At 48.7% G+C, this 25,461-nt stretch overlaps 1 protein-coding gene across 2 annotated transcripts in view; it reads right to left on the reverse strand.

Moving 5' to 3' along the window:
• Positions 1-23,613, reverse strand: part of KCNH5 (potassium voltage-gated channel subfamily H member 5) — a 233,438-nt gene extending 209,825 nt beyond the window's left edge. For both annotated transcript variants that reach the window (XM_064156043.1, XM_064156112.1), the window contains exons 1-2: positions 23,520-23,613; positions 7,788-7,911 (exon numbers count right to left, since the gene is read on the reverse strand). In XM_064156043.1, coding sequence (XP_064012113.1) covers positions 7,788-7,911; positions 23,520-23,592 — 197 coding nt within the window. In that variant the 5' untranslated portion in view covers positions 23,593-23,613. The remainder of the gene's footprint in view (positions 1-7,787; positions 7,912-23,519) is intronic.
• Positions 23,614-25,461: the final 1,848 nt, after the last annotated feature.

Genomic DNA, 25,461 nt, shown 5'->3' on the forward strand with positions numbered 1-25,461 from the left:
TTGCTCACACCTGAAAGGAGGTTGTAATGAGGAGGGTGTTGGTCTCTTCTCCCTAGCATCAAGTGAGAAAACTAGAGGAAATGGCCTCAAACTGTGTCAGGTGAGATTTAGATTGGAGATTAGGAAAAAATGCTTTACTGAAAGGGTGGTCAGGCATGGGAGTAGGCTGCCCAGGGAGACAGCAGAGTCACCATGCCTGAAGGTGTCTGAAAAATGTGTAGACATAGCACTTCAGATGACACTCAGACTAGATGATGTCAGAGGTCGTTTCCAATTGAAACAATTCTATGATTCTATAAAATGCCAAATGTAAAACACCAGATAGCATCTGCCAACCAGGCACTGCTCACATCTGCCAACCAGGCACTGCTCTTACAAGGTACTGTATGCAGTTCTGGAGACCCCCATTACAAGGATGTGGAGATGCTGGAGTGTGTCCAGAGAAGGGCCAGGAGGATGCTCAGAGGGCTGCAGCAGCTCTGCTGTGAGGACAGACTGAAAGAGTTGGGGCTGTGCAGTCTGCAGAAGAGGAAGCTCCCAGGTGACCTTCTTGTGGCTTTCCAGGATCTGAAAGGGACCTACAAAAAAGCTGGGGAGGGACTTTTCAGGCTATAAGGTAGTGACAGGACTGGGGGGAATGGAGCAAAGCTGGAGGTGGGGAGATTCAGCCTGGACATGAGGAGGAAGTTGTTGGTCATGAGAGTGGTGAGAGCCTGGAATGGGTTGCCCAGGGAGGTGGTTGAGGCCCCATGGCTGGAGGTGTTTAAGGCGAGGCTGGGTGAGGCTGTGGCCAGGCTGCTCTAGGGCAGGGTGTCTGTGCCCATGGCAGGGGGGTTGGAACTAGCTGATCCTTGTGGTCTCTTCCAACCCTGACTGACTCTATGTTTCTGATTTAATGATTCAAAGAGCTGGATGAGAAGATGGAGCTTAGCTGGCAAGCAACAGCATTAGAAAACAATTATATTACTTCACAGAACCTCAGAACTCTTTAGGTTGGAAAAGACCTTTACAATCATCAAATCCAACCATGCCTCACACTGATTACATCTCTGGCCTCACACTGATTACATCTCTGTCCTCTGCCTCTGCACCCTTCCCTCACTCTTAGCTTTCCATTTCTATGCTCTGACACTTCCTTTACTTGGTGGACTACAGGAACAGCAAGGCTCCCCACTGGGATGGAGGACAGCTCCATTTCTTGCAACACTCAGCTGGACTTTAATGTTCTGTAATTGCTAATTCTTTCAACATATTAATGAAGATGTACATTGTCATGCCTGTGGGCAGTTGGGCACGAAACAGGTGATTCTCCTGCATGCTCTCTGATCTACCCATGCACATCCAGGCAGGGTTTTTGCATCGCTAATTAAAGGTTAAAGGTGCCAACTGCAGATGCCCTGTTCACAGGCTTACAGGATGTTAGGGGTTGGAAGGGACCCAAGGAGATCATTGAGTCCAACCTCCCTGCCAGAGCAGGACCACACAACCTAGCAGAGATCACACAGGAATGTGACAGGCCTTGAAAGTCTCCAGAGAAGGAGATTCCACAACCTCTCTGGGGAGCCTGTTCCCAGTGCTCTGGGACCAATACAGTAAAGAAGTTCCCCCTTTTGTTGAGGTAGAACCTCTTTTGCTGCAACTTGCACTCATTGTTCCTTGTCCTATCCCAGGGAGCAGTGAGCAGAGCCTGTCCCTCCACTCCTGGCCAGCCCTCAGATGCTTATAAACATTGACTAACTCCCCTCTCAGTCTTCTCCAGACGAAAAGGCCCCAGGTCCTTCAGCCTCTCCTCATCAGCCATGCCCTCCTGTCCCTTTGTCATCCTCACAGCCCTCTGCTGGAGCCTTTCCAGCAGATCTCTATCCCTCTTCAACTGGGGAGCCCAAAACTGAAGGCAGTACTCAAGGTAAGGTCCCACCAGGATGAGAGTAGAGGGGAAGGAGGATCTCCCTTGATCTGCTGGACACACTCTTCTTAATATACCCCAAGATCCCATTGGCCTTCTTGGCCACAAGGGCCTCAGGGATGAGGCCTCAACCACCTCCCTGGGCAACCCATTCCAGGCTCTCACCACTCTCATGCTCAACAACTTCCTCCTCACCTCCAGCCTTAATCTCCCCACTTCCAGCTTTGCTCCATTCCCCCTAGTCCTGTCACTCTCTGAGAGCCTAAAAAGTCCCTGCCCAGCTTTTTTGTAGGCCCCCTTCAGATCCTGGAAGGCCACAAGAAGGTCACCTGGGAGCCTCCTCTTCTGCAGCCTGCACAGCCCCAACTCTTTCAGTCTGTCCTCACAGCAGAGCTGCTGCAGCCCTCTGAGCATCCTCATGGCCCTGCTCTGTACACACTCCAGCACATCCACATCCTTCTTGTAGCAGGGGCTGCAGAAGTGGATGCAGTACTCCAGGTGGGGTCTCAGCAGAGCAGAGTAGAGGTGGAGAATCACCTCCCTCAACCTGCTGGCCACACTTCTCCTGATGCAGCCCAGGATCTGGTTGGCTTTCTGGGCTGCAAGTGCACACTGCTGGCTCCTGTTGAGCTTCTCATCCACCAGCACACCCACGTCCCACTGCTCAGGGCTGCTCTCCAGCCACTCACTGCCAAGCCTGCATTTGTGCTTGAGATTGCCCCAATCCAGATGCAGGACCTTGCACTTGGTCTTGTTGAACCTCCTGAGGTTGGCTTGTGCCCACCTCTCCAGCCTGTCCAGGTCCCTCTGGATGGATCCCTTCCCTCCAGTGTGCCTGCTGCACCACACAGCTTGGTGTCATCAGCAAACTTGCTGAAGGTGCATTCAATGCCTCTGTCCATGGCACCCACAAATATATTGAACCAGACTGGTCCCAGGACTGATCCCTGAGGGACTCTGCTTGTCCCTGCCCTACATACAGAGTATTCTGATAAAAGAAAATAGATAAATAACTAAAGCTCTGCTACAAATCCCATTTTCCACAATCATTCCTCTCTGAATTTGCATGTCTTTATTAATTTGTATGATCTAGTTGAACATGTTCAAAACAAGATCCTTACAAATAGGATGACAGAATAAACCTTTTGGTCTTCTCAGTATCAGAGGCACAGGGGAATTAATATCAGTGGGGCACTGCTAAACCTTCACTTCCCCAACAACTTCTTACAATCTCATTCTATTTTTTTCACAATTTTAATATGCACTGTCTGTGAACTGCTGGCTCACAGCAAACACAGTTCAGTACAGAGGACAGCAGAGAGGAAAGCAGTTATGGGTATCTGGGATGGCTGCAATACAGCTGCTTCTTCCAGCTTAGCTCAGCATATTGACTCTTACTGCTGTGTGAATGAGAATTTTCATAGAATCATAGAATGGGTTAGGTTGGAAGGGACCTCAAGGATCCTCCAGCTCCAACCCCCCACTGTAGGCAGGGACACCTCCCACTAGAACAGGTCACTCAAGGCCTCATCCAACCTGGCCTTGAACACCTCCAGGGAGAGAACAGCCACAGCCTCCCTGGGCAACCTGTGCCAGTGTTTCACCACCCTCATTGTAAAGAGCTTCTTCCCAACATCTAGTTTAAATCTCTCCTCTTCCACTTTAAACCCATTACTACTCATCCTGTCATTACAAGACCTTGTCAATAGTCCCTCCCCAGCCTTCCTGTAGGTCCCCTTCAGACACTGGAAGGTCACTATAAGGTCTTCTCAAAGCCTTCTCTTCTCTAAGCTGAAGAACCCAAACTCTTATAGCCTGTCCTCATAGCAGAGCTGCTGCAGCCCTCTGAGCACCTTCAGGGCCTCTTCAGGACTTGCTCCAACAGTTCCATGTCCCTCTTGTGTTGGGGGCTCCAGAGCTGCACACAGGACTCCAGGTAGGGTTTGACAAGAGCAGAGTAAAGGGGCAGAATCCCCTCCCTTGCCCTGCTGGCCACACTGCTCTTGCTGCAGCCCAGCACACGGTTGCTGTCTGCGCCGCATGTGCACCCTGCCAGCTCGTGTTGAGCTTTTCATCAACCTAGACTCCCAGATCCTTTTCCTCCAGGTCCCTCTGGAGGAAAAGCATGAGCCCATCTCTTCTCCATTGCCCACTAGAAGACACCTGGATGCACAGAGCAACCCTGGACCACTAAGGCTTCCTCCCTTTCCTAGCAGATGAGATGAGCTGCCACACTGCAGCCTGTGCTGCTTTTTTAAGTGATGACTGACATCAGAGGAGAGGCTCACTGCCTGCCCTGCTTCTGCCAGCTGGAACACCAGTCAGTCATCAGCATCTGGCAGCATCCACCTCCTAAAAATCACTGCAGTACATATGCAGCACCTTGTGCTAGTTTGAAGCCAGCTGAGATATTTTAGTGAGAGGAATTAGATTACAGCCTGTGAAAAGGAAACAATGGAGATGTCTACTGCACTCATAAGCTTGCTGAGATGTATAAAAACAGGAACTCAAACATAGCTAACAGAGCTGCTCTTTGGATCTGGCTGCATGCACTTGCTAACTTGCTGTCTAACTAATCCATCTGCTTCCTAACCCCCCTGGCTGATTCTCCAAACTCACCCTGAACATAAGGCAAAGTCTGGGATAAGGCAGAGAGGTGAGAAGGAGGTGGAAGGGTGGTTGGGAGCCCTTCCTGGGGACTCAGGTTTCTGGGAGGGCTGTTGTCTTTCTGCATTACTTTTTAACTTGTCTATGTCTGTCTATAGCTGTAGATATTGTAAATACCTGCTTGGATATTGTGCAAGCTGTAAATATAAAGCTTCATTCCTTAATTTCCAGCTGCTGAGTCTAGTCTGGGTGATTTTCTTAAGTGGGGGAGAGGGCAGGTAACACTCAAACCATCACACACCACCTACCCAGTGGTCTGGCATTGGTTACTCCCAGAACACATAAAGGGAAAACTACATAGACTCCTATCTCTGCCATTCCTTGTTGCTTGGCTTACTTTGCTCACATATACACACACATACACACACATTAGGGATTTAGTATTTACCCAGAGCACCTCCTTTTAAAGCATGCAGCAGACATGGTGCAGACACATGTTTAATTATAAATCATAGCTGCCCACTACTGCAATACCAGCAACAAAAGGAAAAAGCCATAAAGCTGCAATGCTCAGAGTAAATGTAACATCAGCTGAATCGCTTCACCATGAGAGTGGGGAGAGGCTGGAATGGGATGCCCAGGGAGGTGGTTGAGGCCCCATCCCAGGAGATGTTTAAGGCCAGGCTGGATGAGGCTCTGGCCAGCCTGCTCTAGGGTAGGGTGTCTGTGCCCATGGCAGGGGGGTTGGAACTAGTTGATCCTCATGGTCTCTTCCAACCTTGACTGATTCTATGATTCTATGACTCTCTTACGAGTAAAGATGCAGTTTGCACATCACTGTGCTTTGAGTGTAAGTGTGTAATAACAGGGACCTGATGGGCTATAGAACAGCCCACTGCCTCCTGGCGTGACAAGGGCTCTGCAGCGGGACCTTAACTGCCTGGGCAGATGGGCAGAGTCCAATGGGATGGGGTTCAATAGCTCCAAGTGCAGGGTGCTGCACTTTGGCCACAACAACCCCATGCAGAGATGCAGGCTGGGGTCGGAGTGGCTGGAGAGCAGCCAAACAGAGAGGGATCTGGGGGTGCTGATTGATACCCACCTAAACATGAGCCAGCAGTGTGCCCAGGTGGCCAAGAGAGCCAGTGGCATCCTGGCCTGCATCAGGAATGGTGTGGTCAGCAGGAGCAGGGAGGTCATTCTGCCCCTGTACTCTGCACTGCTTAGACCACACCTTGAGTCCTGTGTTCAGTTCTGGGCCCCCCAGTTTAGGAGGGACATTGAGATGCTTGAGCGTGTCCAGAGAAGGGCGACGAGGCTGGGGAGAGGCCTTGAGCACAGCCCTACGAGGAGAGGCTGAGGGAGCTGGGATTGGTTAGCCTGGAGAAGAGGAGGCTCAGGGGTGACCTTATTGCTGTCTACAACTGCCTGAGGGGTGGTTGTGGCCAGGAGGAGGTTGCTCTCTTCTCTCAGGTGGCCAGCACCAGAACGAGAGGACACAGCCTCAGGCTGCACCAGGGGAGATTTAGGCTGGAGGTGAGGAGAAAGTTCTTCACTGAGAGAGTCATTGGACACTGGAATGGGCTGCCCGGGGAGGTGGTGGAGTCGCTGTCCCTGGAGCTGTTCAAGGCAGGATTGGATGTGGCACTTGGTGCCATGGTCTGGCCTTGAGCTCTGTGGTAAAGGGTTGGACTTCATGATCTGTGAGGTCTCTTCCAACCCTGATGATACTGTGATACTGTGATACTGTAATGGAACTAGCAAAAACCTACTAAAAGCTCCATTTAAATATATTATCTAAACCACTACTTTATTGAGCCATTAACAAGAGCACATTATACACTGGTATTAGTCAGTGGAAATCTCAAATGAGGGAAGAACCAGGTCTAAATCCTCCCACTATTTACCCCTTCTGTTGGGAGCTCCTCTAGTTCACCCTCCTTCGCTGCTAAAATCCTTTAACAGCCATTCCAGCAAACACTTTTTGTTCCTGCAATGCCCACTGCATATATTCAGTTACCAGAAGATGGCAGGAATTTCCAGGCTAGGTTGATCTGGATTGCTACCCAAACAGATTTTGGTGACATACAATAAATTTGTAGATGTTTTAAATAAATATATATAGGATCACAGAATCAAGCAGGTTGAAAGAGACCTCCAAGATCATCCAGTCCAACCTAGCATCCAGCCCTAGACAATCAACCAGACCATGGCACTAAGTGCTTCATCCACTTTTTTCTTGAATTCCTCCAGGGACAGTAATTCCACCAACTCCCTGGGCAGCTCATTCCAATGGCAAATCACTCTGTGAAGAACTTCCTTCTAACACAGAATCATAGAATCAAGCAGGATGGAAGAGAACTCCAAGATCAGCCAGTCCAACCTAGCATCCAGCCCTAGATAAGCAATCAGACCATGGCACCAAGTGCCTCACCCAGGCTTTTCTTCAACACCTCCAGGGATGGTGACTCCACCACCTCCCTGGGCAGCCCATTCCAATGCCAATCACTCTCTCTGACAACAACTTCCTCCTAACATCCAGCCTAGACCTCCCCTGGCACAGCTTGAGACTGTGTCCCCTTGTTCTGTTGCTGAATATCAATAAGCTTTAGCTTTCTCTTATTTAGGATCAAGCCTTACAGGATCCTAAAGACTACTTCTTTAGAGTGGGTAGGTTCAGACTGGAGGTGAACAGGAAGTTGTTCAGCATGAGAGTGGTAAGAGCCTGGAATGGGTTGCCCAGGGAGGTGGTTGAGGCCCCATGGCTGGAGGTGTTTAAGGCCAGGCTGGATGAGGCTGAGTGCAACCTGCTCTAGGGTAGGGTGTCCCTGGCCATGGCAGGGAGTTGGAACTCGATGATCCTTGTGGTCCCTTCCAACCCTGACTGATTCTACGATTCTGGAGAAAGATTCTCTGTAGCTCCTGCTCATTTCAGAAGAGGCTTCAGAATATGACATGGTTCTCATACAGAGAAGTGTCCAGACAAGTTGTCAGACATAAGAATAACTTCTAACAGCTTTGTGAAGGAAAATAAAGTGATATCCTGTCTCAGGCTGTCCCACCTGCCATTCTACTTTGGATTTAGCAAAGGACTTAACATTTAGTTATTGTCAAGTGCTTTACCACATCCCGGCTAAATCACTGGTTTCACTCATGTAAAGCCCATTTCAGTTCTGCAAAACAAAGCCCCTTTTTTGCAAGGCCCAACTGTTCTTCCCAACAGCTTATCATTTGAAAAGTAGACAAAGTGGCAGCAAACAGACACTGAGCATACCTGCAAGTGCTACTCTTCTGCATGACGTCAGCGCGATGGTAGCCAGAGAGTTTACAGAAGCCGTCATTACTATAAACTACAGGCCAGTCCACAATCTGGGCATTTCCCAACAGAAAACTGGATTCTGGAAAGAGAAAGAGAAGAGGAGAAAAGGGCTGTTGTCAGTGGCAAGGTACAGTCAAACCCTCTGCGTTACACAGCCAAATTACATGCGGATACCCAGCGTGTAATTTCAGAGGGAGCCCAAAAAAGCCAAATGGGCATCAGAAAAGAAATCATGAAGGGGGAAAAAAATAACTTCACAGAATCACAGAATGTCAGGGGCTAGAAGGTACTTCCAAAGATTATCCAGTCCAATCCCCCTGCCAGAGCAGGGTCACCTAGAGCAGATCACACAGGAACACATCCAGGCAGGTTTTGAATATCTCCAGAGAGGGAGACTCCACAACCACCCTGGGCAGCCTGTTCCAGAGTTCTGTCACCCCCACAGGGAAAAAAATCCTCCTCATGAAGAAGAATGAAATGAATTCCAAGTGGGTCACCTAATACCTAACCATAGAATCAACCAGGTTGTAAGAGACCTCCAAGATCATAGAATCAACCAGGTTGGAAGAGACCTCCAAGATCATCCAGGCCAACCTAGCACCCAGCCCTAGCCAGTCAACTAGACCATGGCACTAAGTGCCTCAGCCAGGCTTTGCTTCAACACCTCCAGGGAAGGCGACGCCACCACCTCCCTGGGCAGCCCATTTCAATGGCAAATGAACCACATCAGTGTACCCAGGTGGCCAAGAGAGCCAATGGCATCCTGGCCTGCATCAGCAACAGTGTGGCCAGTAGGACAAGAGAGGTTATTCCTCCCTTGTACTCAGCACTGGTCAGGCCACACCTTGAGTGCTGTGTCCAGTTCTGGGCTCCTCAATTCAAGAGAGATGTTGAGGTGCTAGAGCATGTCCAGAGAAGGGCAGCAAAGCTGGTGAGGGGCCTGGAGCACAGCCCTATGAGAAGAAGCTGAGGGAGCAGGGGGTGTGCAGCCTGGAGAAGAATAGGCTCAGGGCAGAGTTCATTGCTGTCTGCAACTACCTGTTGTAGCCAGGTGGGGATTGGTCTCTTCTGCCAAGCAACCAGCAACAGAACAAGGGGACACAGCCTCAAGTTGTGTTGGGGGAGGTCTAGGCTGGATGTTAGGAGGAAGTTGTTGCCAGAGATGTTGCCAATGATTGGCAATGGAATGGGCTGCCCAGGGACGTGGTGGAGTGGCTGCCCCTGGAGGTGCTGAAGCAAAGCCTGGCTGAGGCACTTAGTGCCATGGTCTAGTTACTTGTCTAGGGCTGGGTGCTAGGTTGGACTGGATGATCTTGGAGGTCTCTTCCAACCTGGTTGATTCTATGATTCTAAGTATTAGATGAATCACTTGGAAATTCAGGACAGTCAAGGAACGATGAGTGCCAGAGGCACTTACACAATGAAATAACAAAGGACACATATTTAATTTCAATGACAGTCTAACAAAAATACAATCTGTGGGTTCCCTAGAACCAATTCAGTTGGAAATGTCCTTCAAGAGCATCAAATCCAATCATTGACCAAACACCACCATGGGCATTAAACCATATCCTGAAATGCCATGTTTGGCTCATCATAGTAAGTTTCATCCATTGCTGTAAAAACACAATATGGGCAGGGAGTACTTCTAGGAGGCTAAACTCAAGTTTAAATGCTGCTTCACTCATCTGTTCTTTCAGTCATTGGGTACAGTGTATACAGAGGGACTGGCACCAATATATTACAAGTTAGTCCCAAAATAGTTTTATTCACTTGTTTGGAAAGATCCTTCTGTCCCTGCTTTTAGCAAGGTGTTTCCAAAGGAGCACATTTTTACATTCATCAACACCACAAATGCTCCTAATTTCGTTTCAGAAAGAATACTCTCACTTAGCAGAGCTTCTCAAAGTGTAGTCTCTGCTGCTCTTTGGTGCTCTTATCATTTTTACTGGCAGCTTTCAATTTCATTTTGACTGCAGCCATGGAACTTGCTTGTTCCACTCAATAGCTTAAAAAGCTATTGAAATATAACTATTAACAACTACTACAAATTCTCCTCACAATAGCCAAAGAACAGCTGTGTCAAATACAGACACATGGGCAGGTACACACACATGAAAGTGGGTTGGTACGACCTACACTCACAGTTCTCAGGGGATTTGTAAGCCTGACTGGAGTCAGGGTCCCTCAGGAATCAGTCCTGGGACCAGTCTGGTTCAATATCTTTGTGGGTGCCATGGACAGAGGCATTGAGTGCAGCCTCAGCAAGTTTGCTGATGACACCAAGCTGTGTGGTGCAGCAGACAGGCTGGAGGGAAGGGATTCATCCAGATGGACCTGGACAGGCTGCAGAGGTGGGCACAAGCCAACCTCAGGAGGTTCAACAAGACCAAGTGCAGTGTCCTGCATCTGGCTGAGGCAATCTCAAGCACAAATCCAGGCTGGGCAGTGAGTGGCTGGAGAGCAGCCCTGAGCAGAGGGACTTGGGGGTGCTGCTGGACAAGAAGCTCAACATGAGCCAGCAGTGTGCACTTGCAGCCCAGAAAGCCAAGCAGAGTCTGGGCTGCACCAGGAGAAGTGTAGCCAGCAAGGCCAGGGAGGTGATTCTCCCCTTCTACTGTGCTCTGCTGAGACCCCACCTGGAGTACTGCATCCAGTTCTGGAGGCTCTATTACGAGAGGGATGTGGAGATGCTGGAGTGTGTCCAGAGAAGGGCCATGAGGATGCTCAGAGGGCTGCAGCAGCTCTGCTGTGAGGACAGACTGAAAGAGTTGGGGCTGTTCAATCTGCAGAAGAGGAGGCTCCCAGGTGACCTTCTTGTGGCCTTCCACAAGGGGGCCTACAAAAAAGCTGGGGAGGGACTTTTCAGGCTGTCAGGGAGTGACAGGACTAGGAGGAATAGAACAAAGCTGGAGGTGGGGAGATTCAGTCTGGAGGTGAAGAGGAAGTTGTTGAGCATGAGAGTGGTGAGAGGCTGGAATGGGTTGCCAAGAGAGGTTGAGGCCCCATGGCTGGAGGTGTTTAAGGCCAGGCTGGATGAGGCTGTGGCCAGCCTGCTCTACGGTAGGGTGTCCCTGCCCATGGCAGGGGAGTTGGAACTAGATGATCCTTGTGGTCCCTTCCAACTCTGGCTGATTCTATGACTCTAAATTGAAGGGCTCACTGAAGCACATTCCATTGCATCAGTGTTCCCCCAAGACCTTGTATCTTCTCCAGTTTGGAAAAGTCTGGACACCACCAGCACCCTAAACCTGCTGGGCTTCTTCACAGTGGACACCCTGCCACCACTGCTCCCTAGCAGCTGGAGAGGATGAAAATGTAAGTAATTCTTAACTTCCCATCTCACATGGAAACAATCAACAGCAGAAGTACTCTGGTTAGATTTGGAAGAGCTTTGGAAAGATGACCTCTCACTACAGCTTTGTCACATATCTAGATACAATGAGCGCAACCTGGGCAAGGAGAAACTGCAATACTGAACTCAGTTATTGATGCTTTCTACGTCTGGATACTCCCCAGATGACCACAGTCCAAAAATGAGATAATCCTGCTTCAAAGACTCTCTGTCCAGCAGCCATAAGCATGATTGTGTTTTCCCACCACGGTACTCTTCCAGGACACAGAGTACACAGCAGAAGATGTGTTCTGCAGACAGTAGCTGATGGAGCATTTAATGGTTGTCTTCTATGGATTTTACACTTTTTTACATCTGAGGACCTCAAAATATTTCTCATGGCACTCATCAAACTGATCAAACCCACCAGAAACTTTGGAGGAAATAAAATATAAAGCTAAATTGGGTTGATGAAAAGCTCAACATGAGCTGGCAGGGTGCACATGCAGCCCAGACAGCAACCATGTGCTGGGCTGCAGCAAGAGCAGTGTGGCCAGCAGGCTGCGGGTGGTGATTCTCCCCCTTTACTCTGCTCTCATCAGACCCCACCTGGAGTACTGTGTGCAGTTCTGGAGCCCCCAGCACAAGAAGGACATGGAACTGTTAGAGTGAGTCCAGAGGAGAGCCATGAAGATGCTCAGAGGGCTGCAGTAGCTCTGCTATGAGGACAGGCTATAAGAGTTTGGGTTCAGCTTAGAGAAAAGAAGGCTTTGAGAAGACCTTATAGTGGCCTTCCAGTATCTGAAAGGGACCTACAGGAAGGCTGGGGAGGGACTATGGACAAGGTCTTGTAATGACAGGACGAGGGGTAATGGGTTTAAATTTGAAGAGGGGAGATTTAAACTAGATATTAAGAGGAAGTTCTTTAGAGTGAGGGTGATGAGACACTGGAACAGGTTGCCCAGGGAGGTTGTGTTCAAGGCCAGATCATCCAGTCCAACCTAGCACCCAGCCCTAGCCAGTCAACAAGACCATGGCACTAAGTGCCTCAGCCAGTATTTTCTTGAACACCTCCAGGGATGGTGACTCCTTGCTTGGATTCCTGTGATGCATTGAAAATGCTTTTCCACTTCCGATTTCCTTTGAGATAAAAGTCGATTTCTATTATTTCTAAGCTTGTTTTAACATCATTGCCTTCAACAATCATTTTCACTACCCCTCCCTCTTTCTGATATACTGTAGAGAGACCAAATCAGAAGTCTGTAGGTTGTGTATTTCTTCAACTAGACATAGAATCTAGAATCATAGAATCATAGAATCAAGGAGGTTGGAAGAGAGCTCCAAGAGCTCAACACAAGGAGGAACTTCTTTACTGTAAGGGTCACAGAACACTGGCACAGGCTCCCCAGGGAGGTCGTGGAGTCTCCTTCTCGGGAGACTTTCAAGGTGTGTCTGGATGTGCTCCTCTGTGATCTGTGTTAGATAGCATTGTCCTGCATGATCTCCTTGAGTCTCTTCCAACCCCTAACATCCAATGATCCTATGATCATACAGTCCAACCTACCACCCAGCCCAAGACAATCAACTAGACCATGGCACTAAGTGCCTCAGCCAGGCTTTGCTTCAACACCTCAAGCACAAACTCCACCACTTCCCTGGGCAGCCCATTCCAATGTCAATCACTGTCTCAAGCAAGTACTTCCTCCTAACATCCAGCCTGTACCTGCCCCACCACAACTTGAGACTCTGTCCCCTTGTTCTGTTGCTGGTTGCCTGGCAGAAGAGACCAACCCCACCTGGCTGCAGCCTCTCTTCAGGTAGCTGTAGACAGCAATGAGGTCAGCCCTGAGCCTCCTCCTCTCTGTAAGAGCAGTGAAGCAGGGCTCAGCCAGCAGATTTGCCTGTCTCAGAGTTGCTAGATTCCTTGTAGGAAGTCGCCAAGCTTTTTATTACCTAATATAACTGTCCTATTTAGAAACTTTAATACTGATGGCAAGGAATTGGGATATTAGATGTATGCAGTTAGCAAAAATTTCAGGCTGGAAAACACAATTGAGGAAAACAATTGTTAAAGGCATTGTATTTGCTGTTGCTGCATTTCTAGCTTGTAAAAAGGCTCTTTTGTATAACAGCAGCCTTTGCTGTAGAGCAGAAAGCCTTTAATCTTGCTCTACCTTGCAGTAGCTAATATTCATCACAGCCCTGAGCTTTGTTTTGTATATTGAAAAAAAAAAATTAAAAACTAAAAAAAAAAGGAAAAAGAAAAAAGAAAAAGAAAGAAAGAAAAGACCACAGTGTACAAGCAATTTTTTTTTAACCAACCCAGTGCCCAAAGCTGTGTAAAATTCATGTTATGTAATCACAGGAGAGCAAGAACAGCTAAATCATTCCAGGAGATACGCTTAGCCAAGTGAGAAATGATGTCTCTAATCATCCTTTCCTCAAGAATTCTTGAGTAACCAAAATGATTTAAATCACCATGTCAGAATTCTGTCCCACCCCAAGAAAGCAGGCAACAAAAAGTCACCACTGAAAACATGCTTTGAAAAGACAAGAAGCGGTAGCAGCACACAAGTAAAGGTAATTATTATAATCAAAGAATCAACCAGGTTGAAAGAGACCTCCAAGATCATCCAGTCCAACCTAGCACCCAGCCCTAGCCAGTCAGCTACACCCTGGCACTAAGTGCCTCAGCCAGGCTTTGCTTCAACACCTCCAGGGATGGTGCCTCCACCACCTCCCTGGGCAGCCCATCCCAATGCCAATCACTCTCTCTGGGAAGAACTTCCTCTTAACATCCAGCCTAGACCTCCCCCACCACAACTTGAGACTGTGTCCCCTTGTTCTGTTGCTGGTTGCCTGGCAGAAACGACCAACCCCACCTGGCTACAGCCTCCCTTCAGGTAGTTGTAGACAGCAATGAGGTCTGCCCTGAGCCTCCTCTTCTCCAGCCTAAATAATTCCAGCTCCCTCAACCTCTCCTCATAGGGTTTGTGTTTCAGGGCTTTAAAGCAGTGTTTTCACTTAGGAATAAACTCCTAACTATAGCAACTTTACACAGATCTGTTCTTCAGAATTACACATCTTCCATTGCACAGACCTGACAGGGTCTATAGAAAAGGGTCTAGAGAAGGGCAACAAAGCTGGTGAGGGGCCTGGAGCACAGCCCAGTGAGGAGAGGCTGAGGGAGCTGGGGGTGTGCAGCCTGCAGAAGAGGAGGCTCAGGGGTGACCTCATTGCTGTCTACAACTACCTGAAGGGAGGCTTCTCTGAGTGTATGTTGGGGATGTGATTCCTAAAAAAGTGTTCTCATTTTTTATTTTCTTGTAGCCCTCCTAAGCAACTCCTGGCCCTGGTAATACATATTTCTGCTGGTGCTGTTTACAGTGGCTCAAACCACACTGGCACAGGTTGCCCAGGGACGTTGTGGCTGCTCCATCCCTTGAGGTGTTCAAGGCCAGGTTGGATGAGACCTTGAGCAACTTGTTCTAGTGGCAGGCATCCCTGCCTATGGCATGGGGTTGGAACTGGATGATCCTTGAGGTCCCTTCCAACCTAAACCATTCTATGATTATATTCTACAGTTCACATGCTCAAGACATACTGCATCCCCACACCACACCCCTTTTGGAGGGTACTGCCCTCTGAAATCAACCTCAATGGGCATCAAAATTCCTCCAACCCTGCCAACAAACTGCTCTACTTGAAGCAGCAACTTCCACCAGCACTTTGTACTCCTTACTGGAAATAAAACCCACATTGATGTTTTCTAACAAAGCTATTATTTCCCTGGTGTCTTTAAAGCATGCAAAACATCAGTGCCATCCAATTTAGCCAGCACATGAAGTGTTGCTTGCCTGTTAAAAAAAAATCTCTCCAAGGAGTAACTCTTTACGTCACCTTTCTGTGCCACTGTTGTCTTTATTTAATACTCACATCATGAAATGAGAAGAGGGCTGAAAACCAGAGCAAGATGCCACCATATCGACCATGTTAAAATGATCCATTTCCTGCCCCAAATAAGTGCTCCTCAAATAAAACAAAACATAAATAATCCAGCACTGGCTGAAATATTACATCCACGTGCAAGCCACTTAGCTGGGAACAAAGCAGCTTGCAGCAGTTTTGCAGGCAAGCTCAAGAAGAAAAATTAGAGCCTGGCTGTAATTTACCTCCTGAAAAACAAACTAACAAAAAAAGTCACTTTCATCATTCTCAGTGGGAAAGATAACAAGGAGCTGGGGCCTCTGCCTTTATTGTGGCACAATGTCACTGACCCAGGGAGAGTTTTGACCAAGCTGGTGAGGGGCCTGGACCACAGCCCTGTGAGTAGAGGCTGAGGGAGCAGGGGGTGTGCAGCCTGGAGAAGAGGAGGCTCAGGGGGGTCCTCATTGCTGTCTACAACTACCTGAAGGGAGGCTGTAGCCAGGTGGGGAGTGGCCTCTTCTCCCAGGCAACCACCAATAGAACAAGGGGGGACAGTCTCAAGTTGCAGCAGGGTAGGTCTAGGCTGGATGTCAGGAGGAAGTCGTTGGCAGAGAGAGTGATTGGCATTGGAATGGGCTGCCCAGGGAGGTGGTGGAGTCACCATCCCTGGAGATGTTGAAGCAAAGCCTGGCTGGGACACTTAGTGCCATGGTCTAGTTGATTGGATAGGGCTGGGTGCTAGTTTGGACTGGATGATCTTGGAGGTCACTTCCAACCTGGTTGATTCTATGATTAAGGACAATGGAGTATCTCTATGAGTCGCCTGTAAAATGACATTTCATACATCTCTGACTGCAGTTTCTCCCTCACACATTCATTTATCCTCCAGTCAAACTAATCCTCACCTATCCCACTTACCACCTAAATGCCACTGCTGAAGCTGTTCACTATTAAAATCACACAGAACACAACACAGATGTTGTGTGACTGAATTTAAACTGGAGCACAGAGAGTCTCATGAGGAGCAGCCAAAAATCAGATTTCTAGCTTCATACAGATGAGGGTGCTTGCTTCTTGTGCCCAGACAAGAAAATTGGGGCATGGCACTTGGTGCCACGGTCTAGCCTTGAGCTCTGTGGTAAAGGGTTGGACTTGATGATCTGTGAGGTCTCTTCCAACCCTGATGATACTGTGATACTGTGATACTGTGACTCCTCCTGCAGAGCCCCAGCCTGAAGCTACTCCTGGCTGCAGCTTCACAGAGGCTGGCTGGACCTCAATAAACCTGCTCTGGGCAGAGAATCCTCTGCCTCTTCAATGCTCCACTCTGTGTAAGTGGCTGAAGCAAAGCTATCAAAAGACAGATAACAACCCAGCACCAGGGTGCTGCTTCAGGTGAGTCACCCAGAAGCCAGCAGTGGGACTGCTGGTATGTGTGGGTGCAGGATTGAGCCCTGGCTATCTGGGTTACCCAGGGATTGGCACTTAAAATAGCCTGTCAGTGAGAGTGCTGATTAAGCAGGTTTGGGAAAAGCAGTTTATTAGAGTGCTAACTCCCAAATCTTCTTTTATTACTCGATTTTATCAAACCAGGAAAATCCTATTCCTTTTGCTTTTCAGGAGAATAACTTAAAATCCTGGTTAAGCCCTGGACAGGACCCTGTTAAACTGCCTAAGTAAATGTATTTCCACAGCTCACTTAACTTCCTGGCGTTATTCTTTGGCTGTGTACTCCTTCCAGCAGCAATAAAAGAACCTAGATGTTTACTTTAAAAAAAAAATAAAATGAAAAATCAATAATTTCATTTTTCTCTCTTAGATTTCAGCATTAACCTGGGAACCAACAGCTCTCGCAGTGACCTCTTGTGGCAAGCGCTCGGCAGCGCTCCAGCCTTCTCCCCCGCAACAGAAGAAGGACTCTCCCACCGCCCCATCCCACTCCCCAGCAACATCCACCAAACCCAAGAAATAGTAGAAACAGGAGAGCCACAATGTGCAAAGCAGCTGGTCAGACCTCAGGCAGCGGCTGGATGGAGAGCAGCCCTGAAGAGAGGGATCTGGGGGTGCTGGTGCACAAGAAGCTCAACATGAGCCAGCAGTGTGCACTTGCAGCCCAGAAAGACAACCAGAGTCTGGGCTGCAGCAGGAGAAGTGTGGCCAGCAGGGCCAGGGAGGTGATTCTCCCCCTCTACTGTGCTCTGCTGAGACCCCACCTGGAGTACTGCATCCACTTCTGGAGCCACTATGACAAGAGGGATGTGGAGATGCTGGAGTGTGTCCAGAGAAGGGCCAGGAGGATGCTCAGAGGGCTGCAGCAGCTCTGCTATGAGGACAGACTGACAGAGTTGGGGCTGTTCAGTCTGCAGAAGAGGAGACTGCCAGGTAACCTTCTTGTGGCCTTCCAGTATCTGAAGGGGGCCTACAAAAAAGCTGGGGAGGGACTTTTTAGCTCTTCACCATGCAAGTGGTGAGAGGCTGGAATGCATTGCCCAGGGAAGTGGTTGAGGCCCCATGGCTGGAGATGTTTAAGGCCAGGCTGGATGAGGCTGTGGTCAGCCTGCTCTAGGGTAGGGTGTCCCTACCCATGTGCCTGCCCATGATCCTTGTGCTCCCTTCCAACCCTGCCTGATTCTATGATTCTAAATCCAGCTATTCCTTTAGCTAACAATACAGCAACAGCTGGGCTCCTGAAGTATACAACGATACAGAGCTGCTGTAACCAGGAGTGTTTAAAAAACAACACACACATGAAAAAAGAGGCAGAGACCATGTAAACATCCCCCAATTTCAGCAGCAGTCGGATATGCTTCGTTGTTCTGCATTCATAGAATCAACCAGGTTGGAAGAAACCTCCAACATCATCCAGTCCAACCTAGCACCCAGCCCTATCCAATCAACTAGACCATGGCACTAAGTGCCCCATTCAGTCTTTCAGCAAGCCAATATAAAAAGTAAAGAAAGCAGGAGTGGTTGCAACTGAAAGCTCCTCACAAATGTCATCAAGTAATGCTTCTTAGTGTAAAGATCCACTTTGCATTGATTTACGTATCAGCAGGCCCCCTGTGGTCATAGAAATTGCAGAACGAAGCCCCTGCCTTCAAATGCCAAAGAAAGCCCTAATGGCATAAGCTCTTTGGTCAGCCCTTCAGTAACTTCTCCACAGTCAAATGAACTGGAAGATGGAAATTTGCCACTGGAATGGGCTGCCCAGGAAGATGGTGGAGTTGCTGTCCCTGGAGGTGTTGAAGCAAAGCCTGGCTGAGGCACTTAGTGCCATGGTCTGGTTGACTGGCTAGGGCTGGGTGCTAGGTTGGACTGGATGATCTTGGAGGTCTCTTCCAACCTGGTTGATTCTATGATTCTAATTTTTCCCCAGTGGTTTAATGTCTTTACTGGGGAACTGCTGAGGTCCACATTTGTATGGAAGGATTCTCGAATGATAGGCATCCTGTAAATGTGATGCCACTTCCTTTGAAGAACTTTCTTTCTGCACCATGTAAATTTGGATCATATGAAATTACAGCTTGTTTTAATGTAGGGGAGAGAAGCCTACACATATAATATCCCATGAGAAAAACAACATTTGACTGGATGAGGCACTTAGTGCCATGGTCTAGTTGACTGGATGGGGCTAGGTGCTAGGTTGGACTGGATGATCTTGGAGGTCTCTTCCAACCTGGTTGATTCTATGATTGTATAATTTTGTCACTCTGCCTGTGAGACATCAGGTACACCACATGGGCCCATAAGGACAGAGGAGATAATGGACACTTGTTTTATGCATGCTACCAGTGTGGCAAAAAAATAAAAAGGTGTCTAAGAGCTCCAGATATGACACTCATTTCTCTTCCCCTTCCCAGGTACCTCCCTTGAGAACACCTGTAAACACGTCTCATCCTTCAAAGTCACAAGGACCTAGCAGAGTGCAAAGTTCTGTCTGAAGAAGCTGTTCTGTGGGAACGTGGCACAAAGCTGAAAAAAGCCAGGAGTTAAAGCTCATGGTAGAATTGCTACATAAGCCACTCACAGCCAAGCTTACAGCTCAAGTAGCAAAACATATTGGTGAAAGACCTGAAAGACCTCTTCCTTAGGAAGCTTCTAAGAGTTTCTGCAACATAGAATCATAAAATCAACCAGGTTGGAAGAGACCTCCAACATCATCCAGTCCAACCTATCCCCAGCCCTAGCCAGTCAACTAGACCATGGCACCAAGCACCTCATAGAGTCTTTTCTTGAACACCTCCAGGGACGGTGACTCCACCACCTCCCTGGGCAGTCCATTCCAATGCCAATCACTCTCTCAGGCAAGAACTTCCTCCTAACATCCAGCCTATACTTTCCCCGGCACAACTTGAGACTGTGTCCCCTTGTTCTATTGGTGGTTGCCTGGGAGAAGAGGCCACCCCCCAAAACAGAAACAATAACCAATAATGATGACTCCTATCATATAGATATGACTATATGTAGTCTTTCATTAAATCAAGTCACTCTTCCAGACTGTTAGCACTCATTGCATATTGCCACAAAGTCTCCAAGTAAATCTTTTCCTGAACTCATCCTCTACCATAAAAGCAACTATACCATTAACACAAGCTTAAAGCTTTTGCTGCTAAAATATGTGAAGGACCAGGACAGGCAGTGGACATGCAAGACAGACACATTTCTCTGCCCTTGCGTTCACTGCTCAACTTGCCAGGTCACCCTGCAGGTGAGTCAGGTCCATGAAGCCCAGCCCTGCTCTAGAGACTGCCCAATCCTGCACCCACTGCGTTGTTGAGCTGAGGTCAGTATCAGCAGCAGCTCTGAATGCACTGAAGAAGTAACCAGTAACATTAGTCAGAGACTGCTCAGAACATGTTAGGAGAGAGCATTGTCCTAAGGAAGGTCCTTATTAAAAGTCCAAAATACTAAGGGCAGTAAAAGGCACTCATCTTAATATGATTTAACCCAGTGATCTCAGAAAACACTTCTTACTTCACCTCAGCAGAACACCTGGTATTCTTAAGATCCAGGGCACAGACAAGGCTGTAGCAAGATGGTATCAGCCTTTGTATGCCTCAGATAAGGCCTTTATTTTCAATGTGTTTCAAAAGAGAAAAAAAAAGGTGGCAGAGTGCAGTGATACTACCCTGAAGACAGGTCTGTATATCCTTTTTTTTATCAACTGCAGCACTTGGTCTCAAGACAGACACTGTGCAGACTCGGTCTCTCCCGGAAAGGAGCTCAGATATGATGTGGGCAAAGAACCAGCAAAACAGCTCAGAGGTTACAGCCCACCACCAAAAGCCCTGGGAAGCATCTGCAATCTGCTGCTGTCCATAAAGCAAAGAATGTTCCTGCTCTAAACACTTCAAAAGCTACAAGGTGTAAAGTGACCTCCAAAAGAAAAGAGGTTCTGTGGACAAAGAGACACTGTGAGCCCCATCGCTTTGGCAATGATTTCATCCTCCTCAAACGCATTGGCTGGGAGAGGACTATCCAGCAGGGCAGCCCAAGGAAACCACTCCCTCTACCTGGAGGACAGAAAATCTGTGACCATCCTATTGCTTCCTGCTCAGTTTTTAGATGCTCTGCTCATGACTGACTCACCATGAGCGCTTCTCCCACAATTTAACCTGATTTATACTCAAATCTGGGGTGAAAAGGGAAGGTTAACAACGTTTCAAAACAGGAAATGCATAAATAATGCTGGAAATTAAAGATAGGATTTCTTTTAACAGCAGGCTGGCCACCACAGCAAGTCTGTGCACCACATTCCCACTACGCCAGTTCTGACTTTCTGCGTCTTAAAACTGCTGCAATGTTGTCTTTAAATTTTGTTTTTCAGCTCTGTCTCTGGCAACTCAGAGCAATTTGTCTCTACCTACACTTCATTTCTAAACCATTGCTTCCATTTCACCTGAAGAAGACCCAATCTGCAGAAATATGTGTCTAATTCTTTTCCAGCTGTACCTGTTGCCTAATAGAAAGCATCTACAAACCTCCTCTGACTCTTAAGAAAAGATTTATAGCCAAGAAGTGCAGTGAGACTGCTTAAGTGTGCAAAGTATGAAAAGAGAGTGTTCTTTAAGCAGGATATATTTTTAAACACAATTATCAGTCTTTCCTTCATCCCATTCCTCAACTTGCCAAAGAAAAATCACATGGGAAGTGGTGAATTAAAAAAAAGGGGGGGAGAGACCCAGCACACGGTCAGCAGATCAAATACTTGCCTTCTACTGAGCACTGAGAGGAGATACTAGATGACTGGATAGGGCTGGGTGCTAGGTTGGACTGGATGAGCTTGGAGGTGCCTTCCAATCTGGTTGATTCTATGATTCTGTGATTCTATAAAGCAGATTTGCTCGATTGGATTCCACTAAGTTTGGATTAAAAAGTGCAGAATGCAATGAAAAAAATCACTATTTCTATGAAGGACAAATAAGGTTATATCTTTGATGATCAAACAAAAAACAACCCAAACAACTGCATGTTTTAAGGCTCAACACCGACCACTTATGTGAGTTAAAAGAAAATTTTCACTCCCCTTTTCACTTTGTTGTCCAGTGGGGCAGATTTGCCTCTGTAGCATCATGCTTAGGTGTCAGCAGTGGCAGAAAAAAAGTAGAATGAATGACCATTTCAGCACAATTTATGCCCCTAAATTAGACCAGGTTAAAAACTGGAAGGGGGCATGTGCTTTTAAAATCTAGTGTTCAAAAGCCTCCTGAGCTTTTCTGGGTTTTGACACCTCAAAGCTCTCCTGAGCTTTCACCAGGGAGGACATCTGATTTAATTAGAGCATGATATAAAAGCATGGCAACCCCAAATCGTTTTCCCAGCTCTGCCACATGACTTCGGGAAGACAACAGCGATGCCCCAAGCCCCAATTTACATCGCAATTGGAAGAACATGTTGGGAATGCCTCTGCAAGTCCTCTTCCACAAGGAGCTATGAAGTGTAATTAAATTTCACCCATCACTTTCAAATTGTCAGAAAAAAAAGGCTATATAAACCCCTATTAATTAAGCTTCCATTTAATATTCTGTTAAATAAGTACACTATTGCTGGAAACTAGCTCATAGTGAGCGTGCAGCTATGGAGCTTTACAAGGAGTCAGCTGCCTACCACAAAATTGACACTGGGAATGTGAGAGGGATGAAGCCCTCTAGAAAACAGCTGATGGCTTAATACAAGGCTGGCATTTTAGCACACAACGTTTTAAAACAAATTCCAAGTCCTTATTCCCCTCCTGCTACTGTGGCAGTCAATGAGTCGCTACCTCACTACCTACCACCAAAACCAACTTGAAGCCAGCACACCAAAACACGTTAGTACAAATACAAGGTAAACCTAGATTCATGCAATAGAAAGGTGGAAGAGAACACTTTTCAGCACCACTTCATATCATCTTAGTGTCTTGATTAGTAATACATGTGGCAGCTTTTCCTAGTGCTCTGCTTTGTCCACCATTACCATTCACATCCCCAGCTGTCTGCTGGCACAGCAGTGCATTGGTATGGCTGAGTCGTCCTAAAATTGGGCTTTCCAAGGAGGTACCTTTCAGCAGATGCAAAGTCAGTGTTTCTTACTGGACCTCATTTGTGACAAGCCTCCTGTGTCTCAGTAGTTGTGTGCCAGTGCAAAGACTACGTAAAGATGAAATGCAACTAGCACAAGACTTGCCTAAAGCAGCATCTACACTAACACACCTAGAGAGATGGTGGTCTGCAACATGGTAACGTTAATGGATCTGTGTAGATCAAGAGCGATACTCTTCAGTGCCGTGCACTGGGTGCAAAGGTAAAATTAACTATGGAAGGGCAAAATAATTTTTGACAGCCATGCAGTCCTGAAACACTCCAGTCCAAAAGTCACCTAACCAGAGGAGCTGTAGACGAGCAACTGCTGACAGCTCTTTGCATATTCGCCCAGCCTCTGACTTACCACCATCACGGCAACTCGCTCACCCTCTTGCCTGCTACCTTTGTCACAGACTTCAAAGTGGCAAAGAATTGCAAAGACTCTGAGCCCCTGAACGAAAACGTTTGCAAGCCCAATTATTAGAGAACTACAGAACAAGGGAAAGAACGACCCAACGGGTGGAGAGGGTATCAGAAATGTAAAGGATGACTACTTATTATCAGAACCGGCTCACCAAAACCCAAACAAAAGCTACAAATTCTTGGGACTGCTAACGATGTAAGAAGTAAAAGAGGACAGAAGAAAGACCACGGAGAGTCGGCTCCGGCGGAGCCCGGCGGGGCACAGCAGATCCCGTTCCTTGAAGGCACCGCTTTGGCACAGCCACCAGCAGCGTGGAAACGGGCGCGGCGGGTCCGCGCCCCGAGTAGCCGCCGTAGGGATGGAGGGAAGGATGGATGGAGAGCGGGATGGGTGGACGGACGGAGGGATGGACGAAGGGATGGACGGAGGGGACCTCTCACCGCTGGAGCGCCGGACGATGTTCTCCAGGAAGGTGTTCTGCGGTGCCACCAGCCCTCTCTTGCCCCCCGGCATCCTGCAGCGCCGGGCTCGGGGGCCGGGGGTGCGCGACAGTGGCGGCAGCGGCGGCAGCGACGACGGCGACGGCGGCGGGGGGGGGCCGGCGGCGGCTGGTGCGCCCGGTGCCCGTGAGTCGCGCAGGGGCGGCCGCGGCCGCTCATGGTAGTGGCGCCCCCGCGGCGGCTGCAGCGCGGACTGGGGCCGCGCCGCGCACCGAGCCGCCGAGCGCCGCCGCCCGCCCCCCCTGCGCCTGCGCGCCCGCCCCGCCGCCTAGCCGGGCCGCCCCGGGATCGGGAGCCTGCGGGAGGGTGGTAGGGAGAGGGGTTGGGTTAGCCAGGGCGGAGCCCCGTGGAGATCGCCCCGCCGATGGCACGGCTATTGCTGTGCCCCGCCGAGCATCGTCCCTTGGCTGCCCCGAGTCGGGCTCTCCGGGAAACGCCTTCGAAGTTTTGCCCTGAGTGAAACAAACTAAACCCCCCCAAGCCCCTGCGTGTCCATCCGCACAGTGCTTGTTCAGACAGCATCCCCATGCTCGCAGAGGCTGTTTTTTCCCAGAATCACAGAAGGGAAGGGACCTCTGAAGATCATCGTGTTCAACCCACCTCTAGATTAGGGTCACCTAGCGTGAAATCACTTAGGAAAATAACCAGACGGGCTTTAGATGCCTCCAGAGATAGAGACTCCACAGCCTCTCTGGGCAGCCTGGTCCAATGCTTTATCACCCTCAAACTGGAGAATTTTCTCCTTATATTTACGTGGAACTTCCTATGCTCCAGTTGGTGCCTCTTGCCCCTTGTCCTCGCACCGGACACCACTGAGAGGAGTCTGGCCCCACGCTCCTGCTACTCGCCCTTGTAAACATTAATGAGGTCCCCTCCTCAGCGTCCTCTTCTCTGGGCTGACCAGAGCCAGCTACCTCAGCCTTCCCTGCTTTGGGGAGAAACCGACTCCGGAATGCTGTGTGACACAGGGGATTCGGCTGCATTTTGCCCACAGAAGCACTGTAAAGCGCGAGGTGCCATGTAAAATGCCAGTCCTCCGTGAATCCATCTACCACTTCTTTGGAGAATTCCTCCCTCTCCCAGTGAGAGCAGCTGTGAGGAGGTGGCAGCGGAAGGCAGGCTTGGGGCTGAAGCCCTCTTTTCTAGCATTTAATTCAGGGATCCAGCTCTACCGCGTTGCTCCTGTGTCGGAGCCCCGAAGGAGCAGATGAGTCAGTGCAGTGAGACAACACACGCCAGTTTCTTTGTAAGCTCTTCCCTGCTCTTGACCCAGCTGCCTCTCTTCCTTCAACCTTTTCATTATTCGGACAGAGTCTTTTAAAGGTATGGATGGTAAAACCCTGGAAGGAATTTCTCCACCTATTGCTTCTGCCCCTCCTCATTGTGTATGTTGCCACAGACTGGAAGGGATCGGGATCGTCGAAATAAACAAGAGGTGGAGAAGGACTGTCTCAGGCACAGTGTGCTCTGCGGAGTACATCCCAGTGTGCTCCACACTCCTGCCGTGGCTGGCACTAGCAGCAATGCTTCTCGCAGAGGACACCATTCTATTGTGGAAAAATCAATTTTATCCACCCCCCCCCCCACCCCCACCCCCCCACCCCCCCAGCTTGTTTTCCTCCTCCTTCCTGCACTTGGGTTTTGTCCAGCTAGTCACACTGAGGCCACCTGAACTACTCTGCTTGAGGTTAAGTGCCTGTGTAAAATCTCTGCCACACCAGGAGCTGCTGCAGGAGGAGCAGCTCCTTCAGCCGGGGTGTCAGGATCGCTCTCGCTGCCAGCAACCTTGCAGGCAGCTGCCAAAACGAAAAGGTCTGGTTCTGCTTTCAGTTAAACAAATGGAAATCAGGAGCAGCTCCATCGCCATCAGCCTGCAATTGCT

Source organism: Pogoniulus pusillus, chromosome 1 (assembly GCF_015220805.1).
Source record: "Pogoniulus pusillus isolate bPogPus1 chromosome 1, bPogPus1.pri, whole genome shotgun sequence".
Classification (NCBI taxonomy): Eukaryota; Metazoa; Chordata; class Aves; order Piciformes; family Lybiidae; genus Pogoniulus; species Pogoniulus pusillus.